This window comes from Frankliniella occidentalis, unplaced genomic scaffold (genome assembly GCF_000697945.3).
Source record: "Frankliniella occidentalis isolate FOCC.00 unplaced genomic scaffold, Focc_3.1 Scaffold5, whole genome shotgun sequence".
Lineage (NCBI taxonomy): Eukaryota > Metazoa > Arthropoda > Insecta > Thysanoptera > Thripidae > Frankliniella > Frankliniella occidentalis.
Window position 1 is genome coordinate 1,165,213 of NW_026267135.1, and position 14,843 is coordinate 1,180,055.

A 14,843-nucleotide genomic window follows, 5' to 3' on the forward strand; every position below is an offset into this window, starting at 1 on the left:
GCGATGAGGCCGGCACTACTTAGTTTGGAGCACTTCCATTGTGAAGCCTGACTGATAGTGATAAGGCCAGCGCTACTCTCAAAATACGGAGCTGAAATATATAATTTCTTCGCCGATTTTCGTGTCTTTTCGTCTAAAGGATCTCTCAGAATGAATGTTTGTCAAGGTGACACGAAGGGGACGCCCCTGACGATTTCCGTAGTTTAGTTCTTGCACCTGGGCAGCCAGGGTGGGCAGCCAGCTCCGCAGGGCTGTTAGGCGGGTTTGCCTACCCAGGTGTTTGCAGGCGACAAGCTGACTCCGGAACGGGCGGTAGATTACCTAGTACCTAACTATAACTAAAGCTGAAACTATAACTCGGAGACCTTACGTCGACGGTCATGTTGGCCCGAAAATGCAGTCCAAATGTGAAAAGGGCAATTTTGTACATCACAGGAAGAATACTGGAGACTGTATGCTTATTTCAATACTTCTCACAATGAAAGAGAAAACAATAATTTTGCATGACCAGAATTTTAAAATAAATTAAGTAGGGCTTGCTCGACCATTACAGTCCCAGACTAGAGCTAGTTTTATTTGTCTTTTTACTCGTTCTTTACCATCCCACTTCACCTTCGTAGTGGTAGGAAGAACGAGTATTGTCCTCAGTGCAGTGTCTATTGTTTTGAGAAAGGAAAGAGGATAATTGATGAAACATATATTTTTTTTCACTCCAGTTTAATAAATTAGTATTATTTCGTTAAAAGAAAACATGGTGTTATTAAAGAGTGACAATTGAGTGGGGTGAATTCAAAGGGGAAAAAAGTATTCAAAATCAGTGTTTCTACATAGTCTCTCTGAAAAAGACAGAATTTTACCCCTAAAAAATAATCTTGAGCAGTTTTGAGGTTTTACTTTTTAGTTTTGTTTTTCTTGTTTCTGTTTCTTTTTTTCTTTTGTTGGTCGTTGCCTTGAGAGGCATCAGATTGTTCATTAGTAGGTTTACTAGTTTGTTCACAAGGTTGTAGGGGGTTGCTTGAGGGAGCTGGATTTCTTGTAGGGGTCAGATTGCTTGTGGAAGGTAGACTGCTAGAGGAAGGGGGATTTTTGTGGAAGGTAGACTGCTAGAGGAAGGGGGATTTGTTGTGGGAGGTGGCACCTGCTCAGGCTGCTTGAGTTCTGCTTTGTTTCCAGTTTCCGTACTGGATGGCTTGACATTTTTCTTCACCTTGCTGTTGTCTTGCTGTTTAGTTTGCGTCTGATCACACACTGCGCTACTGGTAACAGAAGCCTTCTTAGATGAACACACCTTGCTGGTCTCAGGACATTTGTCACACTCAACCTTGCCAAGTCCTGGTGTTGTACTACCACAGCCAACAACATCTTTTTGTGCCTGATTTGCTTCGCTACCTGATGGGGCACATTCTTCTTCCAAGACAGCCTTAACTTCAGTCTGATTATAAAGCTAGAAAGAAACACAGTATTTACTACATCTAAACAAAATAAATGAAAATGAACTGACAAAGTTTTGTATGGTATGTGTACTTACAGTTCTAAACCACCTATTCAAATTAACATGAGTTTTGAGCACATTTGGTTCCATGTTTGATTGGAAAATTGGCAGAATGAGACTGAAGAGTGTAATATCTGCCAATGAAATACGTTCATTGACTAAGAATGTGAGATCAAGAAAAACTCGGTCCAAGTAACTTAAGAGGTTGCTCAATCCCTGCAAGTAGCTCTCAGTATCTTGGCGCCGAGAGGACTTGACATTTCCGGAGCTTCCACAGCAGAATTCAAGTACACTTCCTATTGCAACAAGGAGTGTGCCTTCGCACCAGTTCACCCATTGCAAAACTTCAGCCTGCCAGGTACAGAAAAAATGAGTTTAAATGATGAGCGTTCAAGAGGGCTAACTATTTTGCAAATTGGCAGGGTCACATTCGCAAACCAACCTGATGATACTCAGATGGTCCCCCTCTTAATGAAGGAGAGGATAAATAATATGATATGGCGGCTGTGTTGAGGAATTTTTCACCATCTTCCTCCAGCACAGGAATTGTTTTCTTCTTGTCCTCAGCAGGTTTCACCACAACATCCTTTCCCGAGTATTTGGCACAAATCAAGGCTCGGGAATAACAAACACTCCCGTGAGAAACTTTCAGAATAGTTTTGGTATTATCTGAAAACAGTAAGATGATAAATTGTGTGCAGAAGGTTGACTTTAACATGCATAAATTAACATGCATAAATAAATGTAGGAAAGAAATGACGCATCAGAACTCAAAGGTTTAAAATAACACAGCAACATACCTTTACTACATAGGACGTGTTAGTTTAAAACAACTGGTCTAAGGGTTGCAAGATAACGGGAAAAATAAAATAAAAACCTACGGACGAATGCTGTATATTGTTCAAATAAATACAAATCACATGCTCACACAATCACTCTCAGATAAACCACACAGAAAACAATGTAGACAATATAAATAGGAGGAAGCAATTTACAATATATAATTAAATTTCATTTTTTTCAAACCTCAAGCTACAAACATTCAACAATGGAATGCATTTAAAAAGAGAAACAACACAAACTTAAGAGATCTTATTTTAAAATGTTAGTGGAGATTTCAATAGTTAGAAAATCAAATGAAAAAATCATCAAATGCATACCAAAACCAAAGGGAGCAAAAAATAATCTCTTATAATTGAAGTGGGATAAAGAGCCATTTGGTTTAAAATTAATCATCATTTAAAGTTCAATGTAACTACTGTAACAGACTGGTAGAAAACAAATTGTCATTGAAAAAAGAGGACAAAATATCATAAAACCCATTGCTCACTTATCACAAACAAGGTAAAGAGTTTCATAACCTAAAGTGTCTATTCTTGTCACACACACCAATAGCACAAAATTGTTTTTAAAAAATGTAAGTGAAGGATTAGTCAAATCTACAGAAAAAAAATCATACAAAATATGTATAGAAATGTTGTGAAAAATTAAATAAAGCTAAAAACTCTTACAGGCAACAAAACAAAATTTTCTAAATACTTTGAGCATAGACTTTCAACAGCCATTCAACAATCTAAATAGCATTCGTAGCAAATGAACATATGAAAACAATAAGTTCAAGCCAAAGATCAAATCATGCAATTTCTCATGGGTAAGACTTTCTATGCTTTACCTTCACTAGCAGAGACACCAAGTTTACTTGACGCAAAAGCGGTAGCTTTGTCTAGAGCAGCCTTTAGTGCCACAACATTTGAGCCGGACGCTTGGGCAGATTCTGCTTTTCCACCACCTTTCCCATCCATGAGAGTAGATACAGCTGCAACCCACTCACTGGCCTTCAATCCCTTATCAACTGCATTCTGTAAGAGTACACAAGACATTTTAGAATAACAAGTAGCCATAAAAAAACCAAAAAAAAACCACAATAAAACATCATTAGTTGAGGGTAGCATTGACAACTCACCTTAGGAACAGCACACAAGCAAAAGATCTTCTTGGCAGCAGCATCAACACTGAAGAACATTGCAGGTGTTTCAGGAGCAAAAGCTTTTACTTGTTTGAGGGCTCCATCCAATGCCTGTTGTGATTTAGTCAAATTAGGATCTTTGCATAGGATAAACCAAAACAACTTGAAATTTAGAATAAAGATCATGGAACCTTAGTGTTAGAATCAGCCTGAAGTTCACGGACTAGTAAAGGCATGGTTGGGTTAGCCTGGCATAGAGCCTTCACTTCATCAGCTATATTGGCAGCCAAAGCAGCTTTAACAGCACGTTCTTTGTCATCTAACTGCTTTTTCAAATTTTTCAGAAGAGTACGCATTTCCTCCTAAAATTACACAAGAAAACAGTAAATTTATAATGTTGTATGTATAAAGTAAGGCTAAAATATTTTATTACACTAAATAATTATCAACAAAACTTACCTTTTTCCAATAAGGAATAACAGCTTGTGAGATGTCATTGGTCAATTCAACAATCTTCTTTACCACAACTTTCTGATCTGCAGCAGTCTTGATGGCCTCCAAAGATGTGCGAATACTATTCAGTTCATTCTCTAGCAGCTCAGTCTTTTTCAATGCCTATTATTTTAAAATGATTTTCATTAGTTCTGATGAGGTTGAAAATTTGTTGAATACCAATGTAAAAATTAACAACATCTCACCTTGGCAGCTTCAGGTCCAGTCAACGCAACAATACGGCGAATGCCTTTAGCAATTGCCTCCTCACTAGCAATCACAAAGTCACCAATGTGACCTGCTCGCTTCAAGTGAGTACCGCCGCAGAACTCAATAGAAGTTCCGGTGCCAGCAGGGCTGTTAGGATCAGCTTCAAGTTTCTCCACAGGGATACCAATAGAAACAATTCTTACAGGATCAGGATAAGTTTCTTCAAAAACTGCTCTCAGACCCCGAACTGTTTTAGCAACAGCAAGATTTGATTCCTTAGCAAACACCTCCTCATTCCGAGAAATCAGTTTATTGGATTCTTCCTCAGTTTTCTTCACTTGTTCAGCAGTCATTGCTCCCTAGAAATGAATCATTTCAATAAATACAGGGAAATCTATTGGCTCGCTTGAAAAGAGGATGGTAGTTTTCAGTATAATGAAAAACAAACCTTGTTGGTGAAATCAAATCTCAATCTATCTGGAGCAACAAGAGAACCTCTCTGATCAGCCTCGGTTCCCAATACAGCACGCAATGCATAATTCAAGACATGAGTTCCAGTATGGTTTTTCATTACCAATTGGCGACGAGCACCATCAAGATGCAGTGTAACTGAGTCGCCAACTTTTAAAGTACCCTCAACAGATCCAATGTGCAGAACATAACCACCACGGACCTGGACATTTTTCACAGAGAACTCAGTACTCTGAAAAAGAAACAAAATATTTAGTAGATGAAAATTGACCAAAGTTTCCAAGTGTCAGTCGAAAGCCCTAACAGAGAATTTATTACCTCATCTCCAACTTTAACCATGAATCCTTCATCATAAATTTGACCACCTTGTTCAGCATAAAACAGGGTCTTGTCAACCAAAACACCACATTCTTGTCCGGAGGAAACTTCCTGCACAAACTGCTTTGAGTGTCGCAGAGCAATAACCTTTGCAACAAGGGTTGGAAATTCTAGAAAGGAATCGGGCTGTATTTATCTGAAATATTCGTTCAAAACACAGTAAAATGATCTGAGCTTGTATTCTGCTGACTTACCATAATCAGCATCTTTATCATCTGACTTTGCCTTATAGTTGTACTTGGGAGTGTCATTGGTAGGATTAACTTTCTGATCCTGAAGATGATTGATGGCATGAACATCCAAGCTAATTTGATCATCAACTCCAGCTCCACGTCCTTGAGATATCAGCTAAACAGGAGAAAGTTTTTGTCAACTAGTGAAAATATCACGCATACTCAAATCTTTTGATGTCCCCACACTCTTACCTGAGCTTGTTTCTTAGATTCTTCATAAGCAGCCATGTCAACAGCTAGGTTCTTTTCTTCAGCCATGAGCTGGGTCAAATCCACAGGAAACCCGTAGGTATCATAGAGACGCCAGGCAATGTCACCTGAAGAGGTAGGTTATTGAAAAAATCTATTTTTATGAAATAAAGGTGTGACACAATGTGATTCAATCGGAAAAATTGAAGAAAAATATAACTAACCTGGAAGTGTTTTACTATCGCCCAATTTCACAATGGTCCGGTTGAGAAGGTTTCTACCTCTGACTAATGTTTTTAAGAACTGTTCCTCTTCTTCATTGATAGTATCAATAATGCTCTGAGGGTCTTTCTTTAACTAAAATAAAAATTAAGCTTCTCTCAGTACAAAGAATCTGATTTCAAATTTCCAAAAAGAAAACAAAAGTAAAAGATGTTTACCTCAGGGAACGTATCTCCTAACAGATCAATGACAGTGTGCACAAGAGTGGCAAAAAAACCAGGCTTGGCATTTAGCTTTTCAGTTGCATATCGTACTGCACGTCGCAAGATACGTCTCAATACATAGCTGCAAAAAAAAAATTCAAGTCAGCGCTATTCTCTGCTGGGAATAGTCAGGGTTCAAATGCCTCATCCATACCCACATGCATGAAAAATCTTTACAAAAAATAATAATTCTGAACCACTTGTAATCAAGTTACTGTAACATTATCATCAAGGGGAAAACACAATTGACTGTTTGACAATCCAAACAAGCAAAGTTTTAAGATTTCCTTACCCTCTTCCAGTATTGTCAGGTGTGCCACCATCAGCAAGCGCAATTGTGATAGTTCTTGCATGATCAGCTAGAACTCTGTATGCCATGTCAACACCATCTGTATCATCAGCACCTACTCGGCCCTGATAGGCTGGAGCATTTGTGCCCTGAATAAAAAGTGAAATAATGTTATTAGATTACCATTTCTTTCATGTATATTTCCAATTTTAACTACAAAAGAACTCTTACCTTCTGTATGGCATCAAAAAGAGGCACGAACACATCAGTGTCATAATTGGACCTTTTATTTTGGATAACAGACACTAAACGTTCAAAACCCATACCACAATCAATGTGTTTTTTGGGAAGTGGCTTCAAGGATCCATCAGATTCTCTTTAAAACAATAAGATAAAAAAATGTTCAGACTGAACACTTCAAATATTAGAAAGGGGTGCGTCCAAAAATGTCTACTTACCGGTTATATTGAATAAAGACAAGATTCCAGATTTCCAATACATCAGGGTCATCCTGATTAACAAGGTGAGCTGCTTCTCGACCGCCAATCCGGTCAAAATGAAGTTCTGAGCAAGGACCACAAGGTCCTGTCTCACCCATTTCCCAGAAATTATCTTTCATACTACCAGGTAGTACATGCGATTCTGGTAAACTGGTAAAAAGAAAGGAGTATTATAACACCTAAGTTAAGGTAATTGATAATTTTTTTTCTATTGTTGTATTTGGGGACAGAGGGATGAGGGGGATTAATTTTTTACCCAAGTTTTATCCAGAACTGTCTGCACTCTTCATCAGGCTCCAGCCCAGATGCCTTGTCTCCTCCAAAGTAAGTGACGTACAAGCGGTCTGCAGGGAGCTTAAACACTTCAGTCAGCAGCTCCCAAGCCCAAGCGCAAATCTCTTTCTACAATCAGAGGGAATAAGAAACAAAGTATAAGAGAATAATTTGAAGAAGTCAAGGAGTGAAATAAGAAAAATTATCAAAACCGTTTACCTTAAAATAATCACCAAATGACCAGTTTCCCAACATTTCAAAGAAGGTATGGTGGTAAACATCCTTTCCTACATCATCCAAGTCGTTATGCTTGCCTCCTGCACGAATGCATTTCTGCGTGTTACAAGTTCTGATCCACTTCGACATGTCGCTGTTGGGATCTACAGTTCCTAGAAAGATGGGTTTGAACTGCAAGAGGAAAAGGGAAGGTAGAAATACATTCATTTTTCCTTAACAAATGGATTTGACTTTTTTTTTTTCTTGAAATAAGAAATGTCACATCAGGAAAAACAATTCATTGTACCTGATTCATTCCAGCATTGGCAAAGAGAAGTGTTGGATCATCCAAAGGTATAGTGGATGATGAGTGGACATATTCATGCTTCTTCTTCTCCATGAAGAAGTCAAGAAATGCTTTCCTGACATCTTTAGCAGGTAAAGGTGAAATTGTCATTTTGGATTATGATCTGATGCAACTTGGTCTCCAAACTGTGATAATAAAAAGAGGTAAAATTTATAACAAAAAATAAAACAGCTTGAAATAGAAATTTAATGGCTGCTGCCACTGATAATTTAAAAAAAATGCTAATACAAAAAAAAGTAGGTCAGATGTAAAATCTCTTTTCTTCAAACAAAAACCAATAAATTTCAAATATTTAAGGCCGCCGGTAGGTCGGCGTGAGCAGACGAATGAGGCTTGAAGGTGCAATAAACATAACGAAGTCGATTCTTTGCAAGGGTTGTCCCAAGCACAATCTCAAAAATCAAATACTGGATATCGATATGCCCACTACTAATCAATAATATTGAACATATGGATGAAAGCTGTAGAAGCTTTGAGGCTCTGAAATAAGATTTCACAAATTCCTATTTCTTGACAAGAAAACAAAGACGCTTCAAGGGTGCACACACACAAAACGAAAGAGACAGTCGCAAATAATTAAATTTTGAAAAATATTCGACATACTCTAACTTGCTCCAGATATTCCTTCCTTGATCAGCTGGACCTGAAGGATCAAAGAAAGCACCCTTTCTTTGAAGGATATAGTCGTACTGACGAAAGAACAACACAGTTGCCCATAAGAATACCACGCGTTGCCGTACTGTTCTTCCGTCAGTCGGACTATAGGTTAGACTGGGCCACGGCCACAAGAACGGAACACAAAAACAAATGAGCGTGATTCTTGGCAAGAGACACCTGTGGTACTACAAATACTCAACCAAGCAGCAACAAAATTTCTTGGGTTGTAGTAATATCTGTCCTGCTCAAAACTTATTTAAAGAACGGGTTCAATATTCTTTAACCTTTATTTTGTTTTAAATAGAAGCTGAATTGATTACAAGTTGAACGCTTAATGTATATAGCCCATAAAAACTTGTGAGTGTTGGGAACATCTCGGCCTAACCAGCCGGTCTAAAGACAACACAACAAGCAGACGGATTATTGTAGTAACTCATTCTTATAATTGAAACAATTGCGCCAGCAAGTAAAACTGAGGATCTACTTGCTGTAGTAAACGATCTGTAAGTTTGTGAAACTGGCGCGAGTATACTGAAACACTTATTTTCCACTGTCATATCTTGCATTATTAAATTAAGTTGTGCTCTTAAAGATATAACCTAACCGACAACTGTCTGTGAACTTGTCAGCAAGTCTTATCAAAGTGTTCCGATTATTCTTGCACCTTAAGATACGGAGCCTTAAGCAGATAATCATCACTTAACGATTTCATTGTACTTTTTTGTTGGGTTCAGATTAGGATCAAATGAAACTAGTTTGGAATCTGTTGCTAAGTAAGAACTCAATAATTGGCTTATCTAAAATGTCACGAGTAAACATTAGTCAGAAAGCAATAATAGCTGTGTGTCAAATGACTGCCACTGAAAACAAGGATGCCAATTTAAAGGTGTGCAAAGATCTCATAACATCTGCCAAGAAATTTAATGCTCAGGTATGTTAATTAGTGTTTTCTATATGTTTTCCTCATACATACTATTTTTAGTAGCTACACAAACATGACTCAAATTTTGTGGCTTTCGCCAGGTTATTTTCCTGCCAGAAGCATGTGATTATGTGGGTAAGAACAAACCACAAACTATTGAAATGGCTGAAGATGTAAATGGTCCAACTTTAAGTGCATACAAGGAACTAGCCAAGCAACATAATGTATGGCTCTCATTGGGAGGAATTCACATCAAGGTATTATCTATGACTCAATCTGTAAATTTGAGTATTTTTAAAAAAATTCTTTATTAAAATTACTTTCTCTTTCCTCTAGGTAGATGACAAAACAGTCAGGAATGCCCATGTCCTGCTAAATTCAAATGGAGAAATAGAAGCAGATTATTCCAAACTGCATCTTTTTGATGTGGATTACAAAGAGGGTAATGTTCATCTTAAAGAGTCATCGTACTGTAAACCAGGAACAAAACTTTTACCTCCAGTATCAACGCCTGCAGGAAATATCGGTCTATCAATTGTATCCTTTCAAGTTCAATATGGTTGGTTTTGATCATCAGTTGGTCTGTGTTTTCTTAACATTAAATCAGTGTTATGATTTGAGGTTCCCAGAGGCTAGCGTTAGCCTGAGGATGCAAGGAGCCGATATCTTAACTTATCCCTCTGCCTTTACATTTGCTACGGGAGCTGCTCACTGGGAACCGTTACTACGTGCAAGGGCAATTGAAACACAATGTTACGTTGTTGCTGCTGCCCAAAGTGGCATGCACAATGAAAAACGTACGTCATGGGGACATGCAATGGTAATTTTAACTGAAATATGGAGTGATCAGACCATCCATCCATCCATGAATAAAAAATAACTTGTCGCACAATTTTTGGTAAAACTTTAAATTTTAATACATATTTTTTATTGTACCTTGTTCCTAGATTGTGGATCCATGGGGTGCCATAGTTGCCCAGTGTTCTGAAGGTAATAATGTAGCTGTTGCTGAAGTTGATCATGAGCTGTTACGAAAAACAAGACTCTCAATGCCAGTACTGGAACATAGAAGAAATGATGTATACCCCTCCCTTAAAGTGCACTGCGTCTCACAACCGCAAGAAGACACAGAGTCAAAACAATTCCAGTTTGGTCAGGTCTATGTGAAAGGAAGTGGAATATTTGCACAAACTCACTCTTCAATGGCATTTACAAATAAGAAGTGTGTTGTTCCAGGACGTATCCTTTACCTATTGCTTCTCATATCATTTTAAAAAGGCTTGTAAATTTCATCTTATCAATATCTGTATGGAATATTTTGAACCTTATCGTAACAATTCAGATGTTTTAGTTTCACCACTCCGATGTGTACAAAGGATGTCTCAGCTAAATCCCGAAGAAGTTGCTGACCTCTTTATGCTCGTGCATAAAGTTGCTCCAATTATCGAAAAGGCATTTAAAGGGACATCTTCAACAATCGTAGTGCAGGACGGAAAGGATTCAGGACAAACCATTGAGGTGCCTTTTCAGCTCATAATCTTTTAAAATACTTTTTTTATTTATTTTTGAATTTTAATCTAATGTGATTATTTTTTTTTACTTTTAGCATGTTCATGTACATATTCTGCCTCGTCGCCCAGGGGACTACCTCAACAATGATGACATTTACAGGGACCTTGCTAAACATGATAAAGATGACTCCACTGGTCGGTGGCGCACCGAGGAAGAGATGGCGGCGGAAGCCAAGACGCTCAGACCCTATTTTACGTAATTTCAACGCATGATTACAAGGCATTTTTCCGTATCTTACCTACAATCTATTAACATGATCATTACATAAAAGAACTATTTTCATCCGGACTTTTTCACTTTGCGACCGCTGATCAAGACGATCCCGGGCCCTCTTGTATAGCACAGTACTCTTTAGTACTCAGCCAATCATAATTTTTTTTTTCGTAATTCTCTTCATGTCCCTGGCCACATCCGTAGGGGGCCGCCTGCGAGCTCTCGGGTAGGCCACCGTGCGCGCTCCGCTGCACGCCAACCGTCGGGTGGCCGATCCCGGGCTTTGCAGGCGCTCGCTCACGGGCCCCGGGCCCCGGGCCCCGCGTCAGCAGCTCCGCCGCCCCCACCCACCCCACCCTGCTCCACGCGCTCGCGGTCTCCCGCGCGTGGCTAAACTGACTAAAGCTGTTGTACGCAAACGCCACGATCGTCTCACTTTCTCACCACCGAGCCAACACGCCCTTTAAATATTATCTTTTCAGTTTTGGAATGGTTTTATTGATGTCAAATTAAATAATACATTTGGGTTTTACATAGCTTGATGCGCTGTTGCCCGTAGTCCTTACAATATTTGTGATTGGATGTTGTTATGGGATTGATGCTTTGATTTTGGGGTCCTCTAGCTTACCAGGGCCAGGGGGAGAAGGGAGTACAGCCCCGTAGGGCGACAGGACTTGCCCCGCTTGGGGGTTCCACCGACCTTCAATATGAAATAGCTCTCATGGCGCCTGATGGGTGGGCAACATGTCACGCGCAGCGCACGCGTGTACCGCGGGACGGCCTACCCCGAGTCTCGCAGGCGGCGAGCTCCCGTGATCTTCAATTAACCCGATGGACCTGACAAAAACGAACGTACTTTTTTTTGTAGTGAGAAATATGTGGACATTTAACATAGAGCAAGGACAAATAGTGAAAAGTAAGTTCCAATGTCGTCAAATTATTCAAATTGTGTTGTTGTTGTACGTTGACACGACATCTTGTATGGACAATTTTTCTCGCACCTCTCTGACGACAGATTTCTAGCAGTGCGGCGAGTAGTGTGGTGTTTAACCAGTGATTGCAAGTGATTACCAAGTCTATGCGCACGTGTGCACCACCACCGCTCGGCGGAATACGAGTTCAAGTGCATTCTGTCAGGGTCGCTCAAAGAACCGGTCGCCAACAGGACTTTAATGAGCGTGGTGAAAATGACAAGGGAGAGTAAAAGCACAAAAACTATTTATTTTTCTAACCGAGTGCAAACAATGTTAACGCCAACGTTCTTGTGGCAGTTAAAAGAGCCACATAAAACCTGCTGAAGCTATTGTTCAAAAGAGTCCTATGAAATATCATTTTTCTCTAGTGTTTTGGGCATCGTTAGCGAACGACATATGATGTATCGACAATCGACACCAACAACACTTCATTCGATACTGTTGTTTTTATTGCGGGTGTTCTTTGGGGATCGATAGTGTTCGCGATTTGCTAGTGCGATGACGTCATTGGGTCTTATTGCCCCTCAACCGGGTCGCCGACACTGATCGACTTTAATGAACTGGGAAAAGGCGATGGTGCAGTGGCGTAGGAAGTGGGGTGAAAATGTGCGGAGGACTCTCCAGTGGCGGATTAAGGTCCGGCTGACAGGGAGGCGATGCACTGTCGGTTGCCTACATACAGGGGTTTTGTGGCGCAAATTGCCTACTTTTCAGGCGGCTCTCTAGAGACGACAGCCCCCCCCCCCTTAATCCGCACCTGGGACTCTCCGCTGTTCCAAGATATGAAGTGAAGTTGAGAGGTCTATTTTGAATCTGTTAAATGAGAACACAAAAATGTGATTCGCACAAGCCCGAATACATATCGCAACTGTAGTAAGTTAAGTGCGCTCAGAAGTGAATCACAGCCGATCCTTGCTGGTGTTTGTGGGAAAATTATATATACAGTTACGCATCCTATAGAACAAGTGGTTTAGCTTCGTTATGTTGTGACTGGAAAACTTTTTTTTTTTTAGCAGCGGTTCGTGGGGATTAAGCGCGAGAGGGTGACGGCGGAACAGACACCAGTAGGGATGCCACGGGGAAGTCGGTGCTGCCGCGTATTCTCATCCTGCAGCCCCTCCCCTACCCGGATGCCCGCTCCTCTCCGCGACGGTACTCCCTTCCACGGCGCGACTCTATCGCTACGGCGGTGGAGGCGAAGCGAAGCCCCGGCCTACGCCCTCTTCCCAGGGGGGAGATGAGGGGTCCTTCACTCAAAAAAGCACTGTACACCCGTAGAAAAAATCATTTAAAAAATTATGAAAAAATCACGAAAAAATCATAAAAAATCATGAAAATCGCATAATTTACCGCCCTTAGAGTTTTGAGATCACCCAGAACGTACACGCCCGTCATTTGCCGTTTCGAAACTGTAAATTTTAGCCAGTTCAGAGATGGTTTACAGCTAATTTTAAATTTGAATCTGTTCACTGTCCGATTCGGTTCGATGTGCCGGCTTTGTCCGTGCAGGCCACGCGCTGCTTTGCCAGCCACAGGGCTGCTCTCCACATTAAATGGCCAGAGACAATTATTGCAACTGGCCCCGTACCTTTTGTTTGCGAAACTGGCGAGTCCCAGTACCGCCATTGCCAGCTCTCATAGCGCCTGACGGGTAGGCAACATCTCGCCTGCAGTGCACGCGTGTACTGCAGGGTGGCCTGCCCCGATTCCCGCAGGCGCCGAGCTCCCTTAAGTTAACGAATCTGAGCAAAACGGACGCACTCTACGACGCACAAGAAACACAAGTACCTTTCTCAGCTGTGTGATAGTCCTGGTTTGTGTCAGTCTGGCCTAACTTAAACGGCGCGCGTAAGCGTGGACCTTTGTGGTAGGGCATATTTTCCCCCACTTCGCCGTATCTTCCAAAACGTGGTCGAAAAATAAGTCCATTTTCGGATCATCCGTCAGGAGCTACTCCAATTCCTCCTGTTGCGCCACGTCCCATTCGGCCAGACCATGGGCGAATACCCCACACACACGCACCGCAAAGATCGACCCTGTGCCAAATGCAATATGGACAGCGACGTCGCCAACCTCCTTTCAACCCCCCTCTCTTCATTTTTCGCCGTCGTACGAGCCCCGTCATACCGTGATCGGGCACGATCGGTAGAGCTCCTTTTGGTGCTTATTATTTCGTTTAAGAACTTTGGGTTGAACAGTGAGCCCCTCAAAGAAAAAGAAAAAAAAAATGCAACTAAAGCGGCCGGGGAATGAAACAACAGCGGCAGAGTGTAATGCGAACTGAGGGAACCGCGCTCGGGCTGACTGCAAATCGCGCAAAATCCTCAAGGCTGCGGGCGCAAGGAATTTGCGTTTCGTCACTGGGGGCATTTGTCGCGCGGCTGGCTCGCGAATCGTTCCCGCCTCGATCGGATTAGCAATACGGGGGGGGCTGTGCGTGCCCGGTAGGGCAGGGTTACACGAGCGGAGCGGCGAGGCCGGGTTACACCGCGCGAGGGCCCCGACCACCCCGTCGGCAGTCGCATTGCCGCGAGTGCTTCACTCCACCACACACGACCGCCGCCGCCACCACCGCCACCACCATGAGCAGCGAGGTGGTCATCTCCGGCATCGGGAGCACCTTCTCGGAGAGCGGCAATGTCCAGGACTTCGGGCGCGACCTCCTCGCCAACAAGCACCTCGTGCAGACCACGAAGCGCTGGAGAGATGGTGAGGCGGGCCCTGTCCATATACCGCGCTGGGGAAGCGTACTTTTCAAAAACCGCGCGCAGAAAATGCAGGAGTCACGCGCATCCGCGTGCTAAACTCGCGTAAGGGGTCACACCCTAGTAAAATGCGAGGAATTTGAGAAAACCGTCACTCTTCATAGAAACTGCACGCCTTTTTGACTATCACCCAGAAAAAATTGAGAGCTCTATCAACCATCGTATGGTTACCTCAGGGA

The 14,843-nt window shown here is 41.6% G+C and overlaps 2 protein-coding genes across 3 annotated transcripts; one reads left to right on the plus strand and one right to left on the minus strand.

The window, feature by feature from the left end:
• Nucleotides 1-730: 730 nt before the first annotated feature.
• Nucleotides 731-8,320, minus strand: LOC113214285 (alanine--tRNA ligase, cytoplasmic). The gene is made up of 22 exons (XM_052269464.1): nucleotides 8,165-8,320; nucleotides 7,502-7,686; nucleotides 7,198-7,386; nucleotides 6,962-7,107; nucleotides 6,664-6,855; nucleotides 6,437-6,581; nucleotides 6,209-6,354; nucleotides 5,872-5,998; nucleotides 5,656-5,788; nucleotides 5,435-5,559; nucleotides 5,204-5,357; nucleotides 4,950-5,119; nucleotides 4,609-4,863; nucleotides 4,157-4,519; nucleotides 3,918-4,073; nucleotides 3,650-3,820; nucleotides 3,456-3,569; nucleotides 3,165-3,351; nucleotides 1,935-2,161; nucleotides 1,529-1,843; nucleotides 1,096-1,444; nucleotides 731-1,060 (listed from the first exon to the last, which is right to left on the minus strand). The coding sequence occupies exons 2-22, from the start codon at nucleotides 7,649-7,651 to the stop codon at nucleotides 891-893; spliced, it is 3,984 nt and encodes a 1,327-aa protein (XP_052125424.1). The 5' UTR covers nucleotides 7,652-7,686; nucleotides 8,165-8,320; the 3' UTR covers nucleotides 731-890.
• A 42-nt stretch (nucleotides 8,321-8,362) lies between these two features.
• LOC113214286 (nitrilase and fragile histidine triad fusion protein NitFhit) lies at nucleotides 8,363-10,994 on the plus strand. 2 transcript variants are annotated; one of them, XM_026433599.2, is made up of 9 exons: nucleotides 8,363-8,441; nucleotides 8,523-8,721; nucleotides 8,953-9,149; nucleotides 9,242-9,397; nucleotides 9,477-9,677; nucleotides 9,748-9,960; nucleotides 10,088-10,379; nucleotides 10,483-10,658; nucleotides 10,747-10,994. In XM_026433599.2, the coding sequence occupies exons 3-9, from the start codon at nucleotides 8,964-8,966 to the stop codon at nucleotides 10,909-10,911; spliced, it is 1,389 nt and encodes a 462-aa protein (XP_026289384.1). In that variant the 5' UTR covers nucleotides 8,363-8,441; nucleotides 8,523-8,721; nucleotides 8,953-8,963; the 3' UTR covers nucleotides 10,912-10,994. The 2 variants fall into 2 exon arrangements, with proteins under 2 accessions (XP_026289384.1, XP_026289383.1); XM_026433598.2 differs by having other exon boundaries at nucleotides 8,435-8,721.
• Nucleotides 10,995-14,843: the final 3,849 nt, after the last annotated feature.